General features: G+C 58.2%; 1 protein-coding gene across 6 annotated transcripts; it reads right to left on the reverse strand.

The window, feature by feature from the left end:
* Positions 1 to 565: 565 nt before the first annotated feature.
* Positions 566 to 11294, reverse strand: EPN3 (epsin 3). Of its 6 annotated transcripts, none has more exons than XM_024573368.3 (10): positions 11002 to 11294; positions 7167 to 7867; positions 6085 to 6173; positions 5310 to 5390; positions 4979 to 5107; positions 3961 to 4048; positions 3216 to 3482; positions 2940 to 3056; positions 2593 to 2820; positions 566 to 2410 (listed from the first exon to the last, which is right to left on the reverse strand). In XM_024573368.3, the coding sequence occupies exons 2-10, from the start codon at positions 7726 to 7728 to the stop codon at positions 2076 to 2078; spliced, it is 1896 nt and encodes a 631-aa protein (XP_024429136.2). In that variant the 5' UTR covers positions 7729 to 7867; positions 11002 to 11294; the 3' UTR covers positions 566 to 2075. The 6 variants fall into 6 exon arrangements, with proteins under 6 accessions (XP_024429136.2, XP_024429135.2, XP_045038185.2 ...); XM_024573367.3 differs by having other exon boundaries at positions 6085 to 6203; positions 11002 to 11293; XM_045182250.3 differs by lacking the exon at positions 11002 to 11294 and adding an exon at positions 9461 to 9672 and having other exon boundaries at positions 6085 to 6203.
* Positions 11295 to 11870: the final 576 nt, after the last annotated feature.

Here is an 11870-nt window from a genome sequence, read left to right on the forward strand (position 1 = left end):
GTCATGGGGCGGCAAGGTCACCTTCTTGACAATAGACACAAGGGATTGAGCAAGGTCTGGGTAAGGAGCAGGCTGTGAGCCACCACTGAAGCACGGCAAGAATGAGGTGGAACACAGCCCCAGGTGGGGAGGAGGCAGGATGGCCCAGTGGCTCCAACCTTCAAGGAGGGAGGGGTCTTGCGGGAGGAAGACGGTCTGGAAGCAGCTATGGGGAGCAAGGGTACCAACCTCTTCTTTGTGGGAATCAAAACAGCACCCCTTGTTGTGGGGGTGGGGTGGTCAGAGAGGCAGTGTCCGCCTGACAGCCAGTTTAGAAGGGGAAAGCCCAAGTAGGGGAGGGGCGAAGGGTGGTCAGCAACTAAGGATGGAGACAGACGGGGGCTGGACTCTGGACACTGCCTGGCAAACCAGCAATGAGGAGCTATGGCAGGTTCATTCCTCCTGATTAGTCTCTGAAGAGGGTGAACCCTGGGCCAAGTGCACAGTGGCCTGGGAGGAGCCACATAGCAACCTCATAAAGAAGGAACTCTTGTTCCCATTTGACAAGGAAACGGAGGCAGAGTCATAGAGAGGTTAAGTAATTTACTCAAGGCCAGGGAGCATAACCACTTATTACTAAGTGATCATCATCATTATTATTATGTGCAAATCTTGGAGCAGTTTTGAACTCTGTCGGTCTGACGCCTAAGTAGGTGCTCTTGTCCACCCTGCCTTCAACAGCCAAAGTAGGACTCCCTCCAAAATAACAAAACATCCGCTTTCCCCACCCCAGTCTTAGGAAGGGGAATAGCATTGTGTGTCTCCCCCAGCTTTGGTGTTTCTGGCCTATGGAAGGCCATTTTCTCCTAGCACCTCAAAGTGGGTGCAGCTGGCAGCAGGGCCAGACCCTGAGCACGGAGGACACATTCAGTGACCTGAGAGCATTGAGTAGAAAAGGAAGAGAGGGTGATGATGGTGCCCCACCTGGATGAAGTATCAAGCCCTCCTCCTCTCCCTTGCTTTCTCAGATCCCACAGAAGCCTTGAGGCTCCCTCTGCAATGGTTGAGGTTGAGTTTATTGCCAGTCCTGAGGAAGGAGAGGAGGGCAGAGCCAGATTTAAGGTGATGCAGAAAACCGAGGAGCATGGGGGCTCCTATGCCTGGCTTACCTGCCCAGCGGAGTTCCGTGGGCTTAGCAATTCTCTGTTCCTCCGCAGGCAAGTTCAGCATTTTGTTCTCAGCAGCCAGTCAACATTTGCGAATTAAACCTGCTGTGAGGCCAGTGAAGCCAAACTGACGCTGAATCCCAGTCCCACCCCATGCTAGCTTTGTGACTTTAACCTCCCTGAGCCTGTTTCCTCACCTGTAAAATGGGTTTTGCACTTGGTTTTGCACTTGTCCCCATTTTTAAATTCTTAACCCAATTTTTAACAAGGGGCCTCGCATGGCCATTCTGCACTGGGCCCCACACATTACGTAGTCAGTCCTGAATGTGAATAATGCTATCTACCTCAGCGGGTTGTTGCAAGGATTAAATGAAGTAATCTGTCTAAAGTGCTTAGCACATTAGTGCTCAATAAATGAGTTCCTTGCTACTAGATCAATCTAGCGCCTATGTGTGATAAATGACTGAAAATGATCAAATGAACGAGAGCCTAGGGAGCGTCTGGAAGCGAAGGTGCCAGCCTGAGGGGGCTGTGCAGGAAGTGGGAGCATTTTTGTGCCCCCACGTTGCGGAGCAGTTATTTCCATGGCAGCCGGTGATTTGCGCAGTGATCCAGACCTGGCCACCACGTCCCGCAAAAAGTCCGTTTGGTGAGTGCTGAGACCATGGGTTCCAGTCTTTATTACGGGGGCGCGGTCTCAGCCCGGAGCAGCCTTCACTCTTTAGCTCCAGGAGCTGCATAGGGTCTGCGGTGGCCTGGACCAGGGTCCGCAGTGGCCTCGGGGCGGAGTCTCAGCAGGTCTCGGCTTCCGGGGGCGGGTCCTGGGTGGTAGCCCCGCCTCTCCCCAAGGCCAGGGGAACTGGACCGAAGGCCGTTGGAGCTGGGGGGCGGTCCTCGCGCGCACAGGTGGGCGGCAGGGCAGGACGATGCTCAGAGGAAGGGGTTGGTGCTGGCTTGGGGGTTGGGATGCAGAGGCCCAGTTGAGTCCGATGTGGGCAGCAGCGGTGGCGGCAGGCTGGAGGGCGGCGGCGTGAAGGCGCCAGCCCGCGGGAAGACGCTGACTGAGGCGGGGAGGCTCACGCCCGCAGGCACGCTGCTGAGTGGGAGAGGCAGGGAGGTGCTGTAGGTCATGGAGCTCAACGGCGTCCCTATCGGCCGGCCGGCAGCCAGGCCCAGTGCCGGTGACCCGGTTCGCATCTGGTTCAGGGTCGGCCTGCCCAGTTCGACCCCGCCGAACGGATTGGTGGGGGATGGAGCGCTGAAATCTACAGAACGAGAGTAGGTAGGGGGTTTACAGTGGGCCAGGGACATAGCCCCAAATTGGAGGGGGACAATATCTGGGGTTTTAGAAATAGAGAAGAAGAATAAGATTCTAGGGCAAGGTTAGGCTCTGAAAGGAAGGATGGGGGATAGGGCTGAGATCTGCCAGGGAACAGGGGGGTTCTACCTGTCAGGAAGGGGTTCCGGGTCTTCGCAGCCTGGGGTGCCTTGACTAAGGAGTCAAGGTTGACCAAGGAAGAGGCTGAGGGGCCCAGGAAGGACTCAGGAGTTCGAGCTCGGGCTTCTTTGCTGGGCTGGGTTAGGGCTTCTCCCACTACACTCAGGTCAAAGGCATCTGGCTCCTTGGTACCATTTTGCTTGGAACTGGGGATAGGGTCTCCAAACAGGTCCAGCTCTGGAATACAAATGGGGATGGAGAGGGATTGGTCACTATGCAGGAGGAAGAGGACAGAGGCCTGCCCTGGCTGGGCCCCTCGTTCCCCAGAGCTGCATCATCCTCTGCCTCCTGCTTACCCACAGGACTGCTGGGTTTCCCAGAGGGCAGGGCCTGGGCCCCCTCCAGCCCCTCCTTGGTCTCTGTGGATACTGGAAGTTTGGCAAATAGGTCAAAGGTTGAGGTGCCACCTAGAGCTAGCCAAGGAAGATGAGATGGGTTGGCAAAAAGAGCAGGCGCTGGACTGACCTTTTTCCAAGCAAGCAACCCTCCTAGCAACTTCACCCCCAGAGGGAGGGGGACCCAGAAGTCCTTCAGCCCCTCACCCATACCCACACCCTCTGCCCTTCACTTACCCGGTGTGTTGGAGGTTTCCACTAAGGCCCCCCAAGGGTCAGCCCCAGTGCTGGGGAGTTGGTGGTGGGAGGAGTTCTGTGCCCAGGGATCTGTAGTGGGGGTTCCAGCAGGCAGCACTGGGGTCCGGCCCCAGGGCTCAGAGGAGGACAGCGTGGGGGGCAGGTCCCATGGCTGGCTTCGGGACAGGATGCTTCCTGAGGGGACCGGAGACCAGGGGTCTGCAGAAGGCCAGGAGGAGCCACTGGGCTCTATGTTGGGCTTGAGACCTGAAAAGGTACAGCACAGACATGACCCCAGTCTGACCCTTACCCCCAGTCCAGGGCCTTCCCGGTTACCCAGACCAAGTTGCAAGGCTAAGGGATCCATTTCACAGATTCTGGATGCTAACTCGGTACCACCCAGCAAGCAGGAGCCCATAGCTAGCAAGTTATCCCAGGAGCCTGGACTCCTGGGCAGGGGCAGCTCAGGCCACCTTCCCAGTCAGGGGCTGGCTGTGGTAGGAAAGCCAGGGTGATGGGCAACAGGAGCACTTTCCTGAGATCATTTCCCATGATCTGGGCTCTTCAGATATGCTCCCCCTTCCTTACTGTGACACCATGTCACAGAGGAAGCTGAGGCTCAGAGACATAGGTGACTTGTCCAGGGGCCTGCAGCTGTGGGCAAGGGGGTGCCAGCAAGTGGCCAGGAAGGAAGAGTCTCTCTAGGGCTAGCCACGGGGGGGCTCTTGCAGCCCTGTGTGCCCACCTGGGATGTCCCATGGGTCAGCAGAGCAGTGTGTGGAGGGCGGGGCCGGGGCAGGTGCGAAGATGTCCACCAAGTCCAGGATGGAGGACTGCAGAGAGGAGAGGCAGTCATGGCTCAGGGGAGGGCAGGCCCTGACCTGTCCATCGGACTCCGGCTCCTCCTCTCCTTCATCCATTCCATAACCACCTAGTAATCATCCCTCACCTCTGCACGGCGACTTTCATTTATAAAATGTTTCCTCATGCGTTTAGGACCTGGTATTCCTGGTAACCCTGGGCAGCAGGTAGGGAAGGTGGTGGTGAGCCCACTTTACAGATGAGTCCCAGATAGGGGAAACAATTTGCCTGAAGTCACAGAGCCAGGAAGAGGCTGAGCTGGGCTAGAACCCAGGCCTGCCCTCAACTGTCTTGCTCTTCAGCCCATCAGTGATAAGGCAGGTTATATGACAAGCCTACCTCCCTAAGCAGTGTCCAAGAGAAACTGGTCACAGTGAACAACACACAGAGCCAGCAGAAAGGGACAGAGAACCCCAGGGGTAGCATGGACAGCTTTGGAGGGCGGCCTTGTTCCCAGCAGCTGCCTACTCCCTACTCTTGAAAAATATGCACAGCTCAGGATGTTTTTAATACCATATCCTGAGTCCACCCGCAGTCTTCACCTATACAGCATGTCATCCTAGCATGTCAGAGGTGGAACTGGCCAACTAGCCCACTGTACAGAGGAGGAAAGTGAGGCCGAGACGACATGCTCCAACCCTAAAGTGGCCGTGAATCCAGAACCCAATTTGAAGGGTCTCAGATCAGGATCTTTACATCCTACTTTGCTGTCGGCTTTGTCACCAGCCTATGCAGTACAGGACCCAACCAGAAGCTGCTACACCCCCTCCACCCCATTTTCATTGAATAAACACATAGGTAGTGCTTGCTATATACCAAGCACTATTCCACACTCTTTACAAATATGAACTCAGTTCATCTCCCAGCCTCTGCCAGCTCACACAGCCCAGCACCCTCCCTACCTGGCTGGTTTTCAGCTTGTTCTCCTCCTTTCTCTCTTCTCTCTTGGGCTTTCTGTCCTGCTGACGGTGAGCTGCGGCCCCAGCACCATTGGCTATGGGGGAGTCATCTCCCTGCCAGGACCTCACCTCCTGCAGAAGGCACAAAAGGAGTGAGGAGAGCATTGGACTTGAGGGGACCTGAGCTGAGTTGAGAAAAATGCAAGGTGGGAGGCGGCTGAGAGGTTAGGCGCAGCAGGACCACCAGGTGAAGCAGGAGGAGCCTGGTTAATGCCCGGTTAGCACCTCCACCAGCACCAGCACCAGCACCAGCACAGGAGCCTCAGCCCACTACCTTCTGGTGCTCCTGCCGGCTCAGGTGCAGAGCCAGCTGCAGCTGTAGGTCCTCATCCCTGTGGGAGGCTGGGGGGACCGGCTGTGAGGGAGGAAGAGAGGGATGAACTGGGCCCGGCACTCCCATTCCCGGGCCAAAAGGGAATGTGGGACTGAGAGAGAAGTGCCCACCCCAGGCAGCAATGTGGGCATGGTTTTCTCCCTGTCCAAGTCTGAGATGCAGTTTAAAAATCAAGAAGTTCAATCCTTTTCTTCTGGGTCCCCCGAGTCTCCCCAAGCCCTGCTTCCTGCCTGGTCTGCCTGGATCCACAGAGGTGATGGCAGAGAGGATGGGAGCATAGGGGCTGTCTCTGCCCTACAAAAGGGTAGCTGATGATGGGGTCAGGGTGGTGGTAGCATGTCTCTGCGTCTCCTACGAATGTGCCTGTCAGCATACGTACCCCCTTCCCCTCCGTGAGGCAGCAGCAGGCCCCTACCACACCCATCCACCCTCAGCCCACTACACACGCACTGTCCCTTCCAGGCCCAGCCAGAGGGGAATGGAAGCGGGCAGGTGATCCCTGCTGGGACAGTCCCAGGGACACAGACAGGCTCTGCGCTGTCCTCGGGAGCAGGACTATGGTTTGGGGGCCCAGTGTAGGGGAGCCTGAGAGTCAGGGTGTGTCAAATCCAGGTACCTCTCTCACCTCTGCCAGTGCCCTCCCCATGCCAACCCCAGCCCAGCGGCAGGGCCTCCTGAGTTTCCCCGGTGGGGGGTGGGGGGGGGCAGGCCTCACCTTCTCAGCCTCCTCCCGGCTCATGGCCAAGGCCAGCTGCAGCTGCAGCTCCTCTTCTCCTGACGTCTGTGGCCGGGCCTGCTCCAGGTCTGAGGCATAGCGGGGGGACGAGGAGGAAGCTGCAATGACCAGTGTGGCTTCTGTGACCCCGCGGGTACTCAGGGGCTCCCACACCCCATCCCCTCCAGGAGGCCAAGGCTCAGAGAGAGAGATCGAGGGGAAGAGAAGAACGGGCAGCGCAGGGCCCCGGGACACCAGGCCACCTGCTTTGCACTTTCTGTAATGTTTCCCACTCCACCCCATGAAGATTCCCTTCTCTCCTTTACAGACCGGCAAACAGCTCTAAGGGTGCGTGGTCAGGGTCCTGCAGCAAGACTTGAACCCAGGTTCCCTGACCCTTCTAGCTGGGCCCCAAGCAGCCTGAGGTCAAGTGGGGTGGGAGGATGAGAGGCTCCAGCCAAGGTCACGGCTCTCCCAGCCCACAGCACACTGTCAAAGGCTTTTTGAAAGGAGGGCCATGCTGAATTAATCTCAGATCTGGGAAGCCCCCACCAGGATGGAAAGGAGAATCAGAAACTGCTCAACAGCTACCCCCATTTCCAAGGACAGTGCCCTTGAGTCAGGGTGGTTATGGGAAATGCCACTGATGGAGTGCCGTGTGCCCTGTGTCTGGGTGCAGGGCTGAGGGCAGTCCTGGGCCTGGTCTCATTAATGCTCGCATCAAACAATTGCAGGTGAGATTATCTCTGCTTTGTGGGAGAGGAAGCTGGGGTTCAGAGAGGGGGTTGTCCAAATCACATGGCCTGGAAGGGGGCAGGGTAAGGAATGCTACTAGACCCCAGAGCCCATGTGTCTGGAGTACCACCCCGTCCTACCAGACAGTGACTCAACAATAATAACAACAAATGTATACTAATATTATTGTTTACGCTAACTTGTTGAGGACCTACTATGTGCTGGGCATTTTGCCTCACGCTTCTTTATCTCACTGAATCAGCATGACATTCCTCTGAGGTTGTAGAGCTAGAATTGGAACCCAGGCCACTTCTCTGTCCCCAGCCATGCATCCAGGGCTCACTCACAATTGTAGGAGGACGGGGAACCCCGAGAACGGCCATAGTCCTCGCCGTGGCGGCGGCTGAAGCCCAGCTGCCCGCTGCCCATGGCCATGCCCTCCAGCGCCATGCGCTCCTTGGTCTTGAGAGCGTGGGTCCGCTCCTGCCGGAGGCGCTCCTCGTCTTTGAGCAGGGCCATCACCTGCTTGACTTTCTCGCGCACGTTGACGCCCTGGTCTTTGCCATCACGGTCGATGTACTGGAAGTCCTTGAGTGTCTGGATGGTGAAGAGGTTCTCCCGGCACTGGTGGGCCACCCGCTCGGAGCCTGTCTTCAGCAGGTAGTCCAGCAGGGTCAGCGCCTTGTACACGTGCCTCCAGTTCTTGCCGCTGTCGTTCAGCCGCCGCCACAGCATGCCCATGACCTCAGCAAAAGCCACCGTGTTGAAGGTCAGGTCAGCAATCTCCGACATGAGCGAGCTGGGCGGGCCCCAGGGGTCATTGCTGGTGGCCTCGCGCACCTTGATCTCCGCCTCTGAGTAGTTGTGCACGATGTTCTTTACCTGGCGCCGCAGCGCTGAGGTCGTCATGGCTGGGGACTTGGAGGTGGGCGCCCCCCGCCCCAGCCGGAGGTGGAGGGCCGAGGGCCACCGTCGTGAGGTCACGGTTTCCAAGGATGGGCCGCCGTGCTCTCAGCAGGGCGGCTTCGTCCTTGGGTTCCACATGGGTCTGAGGAAGAGAGGGTTTGCAACTCAGGGGTCATGGCCGCCCTAGCTGATCACCCAGTCACCAACTTAAGGCCTGTCCAGGGGGCCCCTGCTGCCAGGAATAGCCTTCAACAGGCGCTTTTTACTTGTCTTATTTTACTTATTATTCAGCAGGCGCTTCTAGCTTTGCACATTCATTTATCTTCACTATCACACTACACAGATCCTATTATTATTATCGCCATTCACAGAGAGGGGAAATGAGGCTTAGAGAAGGATCGACTTGTCCCAGGTCACAGAGCCCGTAAGTGGGGATTTGGGACAGACCTAGGCAGACACACACCACAGTCCGTGCCTTCACTGAGGGACACAATGAGGACCCCCAGGAACACCAACCAGCCGAGCTTCTGCTGGGCTGCCTCTCCCCTTTCTGCCAGGATCTAGCTTAAGACCTATCCTTTCCACCTTCTCAGTCCTCACTTTCCTCTCTTCTCGTATTAATTGTATAGCTTGATTCATTCAATACCTATTTCCTGGGGCCTTCTCTGAACCGGGCACAGGGCACAAGTCCCGGTGCACCCAGTCTGGTTGAGAGGGCAGGTACAGGCAATCACAGCCCAGCGGGAAAGTGCAGAGGAGCACAGGAGCACCCAAGCTAGGAAAATCTGTGGAGATGCCCCAGAGTCAGGGAGGGTTGAGCTGAATCCAGAGATCTGAAGGCAATGGAGAGGAGGAGTGAGCCAGCAAGGTGGGAGTGGGGGAGCAGCAGCTCAGAGGGAATACTGCATGTGAGCTGGGCCAGGTGAGAGAGGAAGGAGCACTGGGAGAGGCTGCCTCTCAAAGAGATCCAGCCACATGCAAGAGCACTGAGGCCAGAGAGGGGCCGTGGCCTGCCCCCAGTCACATGGCAAGTAGGTGTCAGATCTGGGACCAAGGTCCCCAGAAGACTAATCCAATACTTATTGTCAGCGTCACCAGTTTTGTAATTCATTCATCTGATTGCTTTACTGTCTCAGCCTCACCTTTACAGCCAGAAGGTAAGCTCCCTGCGGGCAAGGCCAGTCTGGGCTCCCCAAACCCCCCAAGGCCTGGGGCACGTGGCAGAACTCTGATACCCCAGCTACAGGGGGATTAGGGCCAGCCAGATGTCTTCCCCCCGGCCATAGGACCAGGCCATCTGCTGAAAGTCAGCGCAGGCCCAAGTCAGAGAAATGTCCTCCCAGACCCCTACCAGAAACCCACACCGGAGTCCTCTGCACCCACCACTACTCTGGTGTGGGCACTCAAACACACCCACACACACGCGCGTGCGCGCACACACACGTGCGGCTGGACCCGCAGAGCCCCCACTCTGCCAATGAACCCCCACCGATGCCAGCACCCACATATACAGCACCTCCTAACTCTACCTTGGGACTCAGCAGGAGTCAAAAGGAGTTTGTTCTACCCCCTCACCCCTCCACCTAGTTCTGCCAGCACAGGGCTCCTCTCAAAGGGGTCCTTGGGCCTCATAGTTTTCTTCAGGGCCCAGGTGCCTGGGAGAGCTTCACCCAGATGCCGGGGTCCCTTGGGAGACCCGGAGGGATGGAGAGTGCTGGCTGAAAGCACTGCCTACCTTCTGTCCGCTGCCTTTCTGTCCAGCCGGCCTTCTGAGGGGATGCCGCTGGCCCACACTCGTTTAGCTCCTGCCCTCCCCCTCACTAGTGACTCAGACCTGTCTTTACTTCTCTGAGCGGTGGGCTGGCGGGTGGCAGGAGAGAAGATGAGAAATGATTGTGTCCCAAAGCCCGCCCCGAGTGCACGCCGCCCGCTCCTGAGCTGGCCACTGAAACCAGCAGAACCAGTCAGGCATCGTGACTCCAGCAGGAGCTCTACCTGGCCCTCCTGCCCGCCCCGGCAGTGGGAGGGGCCCTCGGTGTGGGCGCTGCAGCCCTGCCTGAACTTTTCTCCTGGGAGGTGGGCATGGCCGAGCCTTCTCTGCACACCTCTGCCCGAACTACGGGTAGGGAGGGATCAGAAACACCTGAAGTCTAAAGGGAACAAGGTAGAGAAGAAGAGAGGGCAGGGCGAGGCTCAGGGAGTGCGGAAGGGAGGGAGGAGGAGAGGAAGGAACGCGGGAGGGAGCGGCTGGGAGCTCTGCCAGCGGTGTTACAAGCAAAGGGTTTTATCGAACACAATATGCCCAGAAATAAAAGGGAGTGAAACAGAAACCCAGCGGCCGATAAGGCGGCAGTGGCAGTGGCAGCGGCAGCGGCGGCCTGGGCAGCCGGGTATGGAATTACTGCAGTGACCTTGAGCCAGACCCTGTCAGGTGGAGGGAAGGACACTGAGAAGGCAGGGCCTAAGAGGCCAGTTCAGAGATGGGGGGAGAGGGCAGGAGAGGCAGGAGGGCAGGGAAGGAGGAGGGAGGAATCCGCTATGGTGGGGGGTTGTAGAATGGGAGAAGGGCCAACAGGGGGTGGGACCAGCTGGGGGTACTGGTATCAGCTGTCTCCTATAACAGCGTCCAGAGAAGAACTTTACAGCGGGGAGGGGGCTGCTCTTCCCAGAGCCCAGAGAACTGGGGGACCTGTCAGGACTGAGGAAGCAGATGGCTTCTCCAGAGTGGGGGTTCAAGGAGATGAAAGAACCCAGGTGTCAAGTCACATGGGTGAGTTTGTCCAAAGTCTGGGCGTGCCCCACCGGCCAGCACCCCTTCCCATCCTCTGCTACAGCAGATGCCAGCCTCTGTCCTCCATCGGATCCAGCAGGAACAGTGGGGGGAGTGGCAGTGCCCTACCTCTTTCTGCCGGAGGGACAGGGCAGTGCCCTCCGGCTGTACACTAAGTCAGCTCTGTGCTGGGAGCCCTGGAGTGGGGTGAGTGCTGCCCGAGATGAAGATGCATCAGGGGCTGAGGAGGAGGGGCTGGTAGAGAGATGCAGGAGTCTGTGAGGAATGCTTCCAAAGAGCAGGGTTCCAGGATGGGGAGCAAGCCCCCAGTCCTCCTTCCTGGGGGCAGCAGGGAGGGAGGGTCTGCAAGGCAGCAGGGCCACTTGAGACAATAAGCTCACTCCACCACCCTGTTCTCCTTAACCCTCTCCCTGGAACCTGGGAGGGAGACTAAGCCCCAAACCTCCCACTGGGGCACCACTGCTGGCAGGGAGGGTCCAGCTTACCTCTGGTGCAGGCTCCCTTGGCCCCAGCCACAGGACCGTGAGCAGCCTCTGCAGCGACCCTCCAACCTGCACGGCAGGGGGGTGGCACAGCTTCGGGAGCGTCCCCAGAGCCATCCACCGCAGACTCTCGTCCTGGAGACCCACCCTCGCCAAGGAGGCATAGACCCCTTGGAAGGGCGTGGCAGGGTCCCCAAAACGGGCTGCAGCTCTGCCTCTTGTCCGCTGGTCTCCTGGATGCCCAGCAGGCAGGCAGCACTCAGGAGGAAAGTTGCTCAGCTGGCCGGGCAGGTCTGCCTCAGCAGTAACAGGACACAGGAGGAAGCGCTGGGTGTGTTAACCCCTTCCTGCTGGCCAGGCAGGCGGCACCTTCAGAGGTGGGAGGCTTGCCTGCCGGCAGCCCCCAGGAGGTGCAGATCTGGAGCCTGAGAGCACGTGCTGGTGGCCCAGTCCCCCTGCAGTGTATTAACCCTTCCTGCCCCTCAGCAGGAAACAGGGCCAGGGGCCTCCAACACCCACCCTACCCTTCCCCTCCTCCTCTGGGCCAGGAGGGCCTTTCCCAGGGGCTGGCCCTTCTGTAGAGTTTCTGCTTCCTGTGAGCTCCCAGCTGGCCCCCTCGGCCACCCTGACAGGGGCATCAGCCCTGACAGAACTCCAGGCCTAGACCCTTCCCTGCAACTCCAGCACAAAGTGCTCTGCTCTCTCTAAACCTCCTCCCATCTCAACCTCTCAACCGAAGGATGCTTGAGGCCCATGAGGTCACTGGAAGCCCCGAATACAAAACCAAGCGGATGGGAAACTGTGGCTGCTCCCTCAGCATCGCACTCACACCTCTGTGCCATCAGCACTGCAAGCAATGAGCCAGCCATTGG

The sequence above is a fragment of the Desmodus rotundus genome, chromosome 9 (genome assembly GCF_022682495.2).
Source record: "Desmodus rotundus isolate HL8 chromosome 9, HLdesRot8A.1, whole genome shotgun sequence".
Lineage (NCBI taxonomy): Eukaryota > Metazoa > Chordata > Mammalia > Chiroptera > Phyllostomidae > Desmodus > Desmodus rotundus.

Excerpts from the sequence above, each read along its gene's own strand:
- EPN3 (XM_024573367.3), bottom strand. The coding sequence starts at position 7,728 with ATGACGACCTCAGCGCTGCGGCGCCAGGTAAAGAACATCGTGCACAAC. Across the intron at positions 4,049-4,978 it reads ACAAGCTGAAAACCAGCCAG|TCCTCCATCCTGGACTTGGT; the intron begins GTAGGGAGGGTG and ends TCCTCTCTGCAG. Across the intron at positions 3,483-3,960 it reads TGACCCATGGGACATCCCAG|GTCTCAAGCCCAACATAGAG; the intron begins GTGGGCACACAG and ends GTACCTTTTCAG.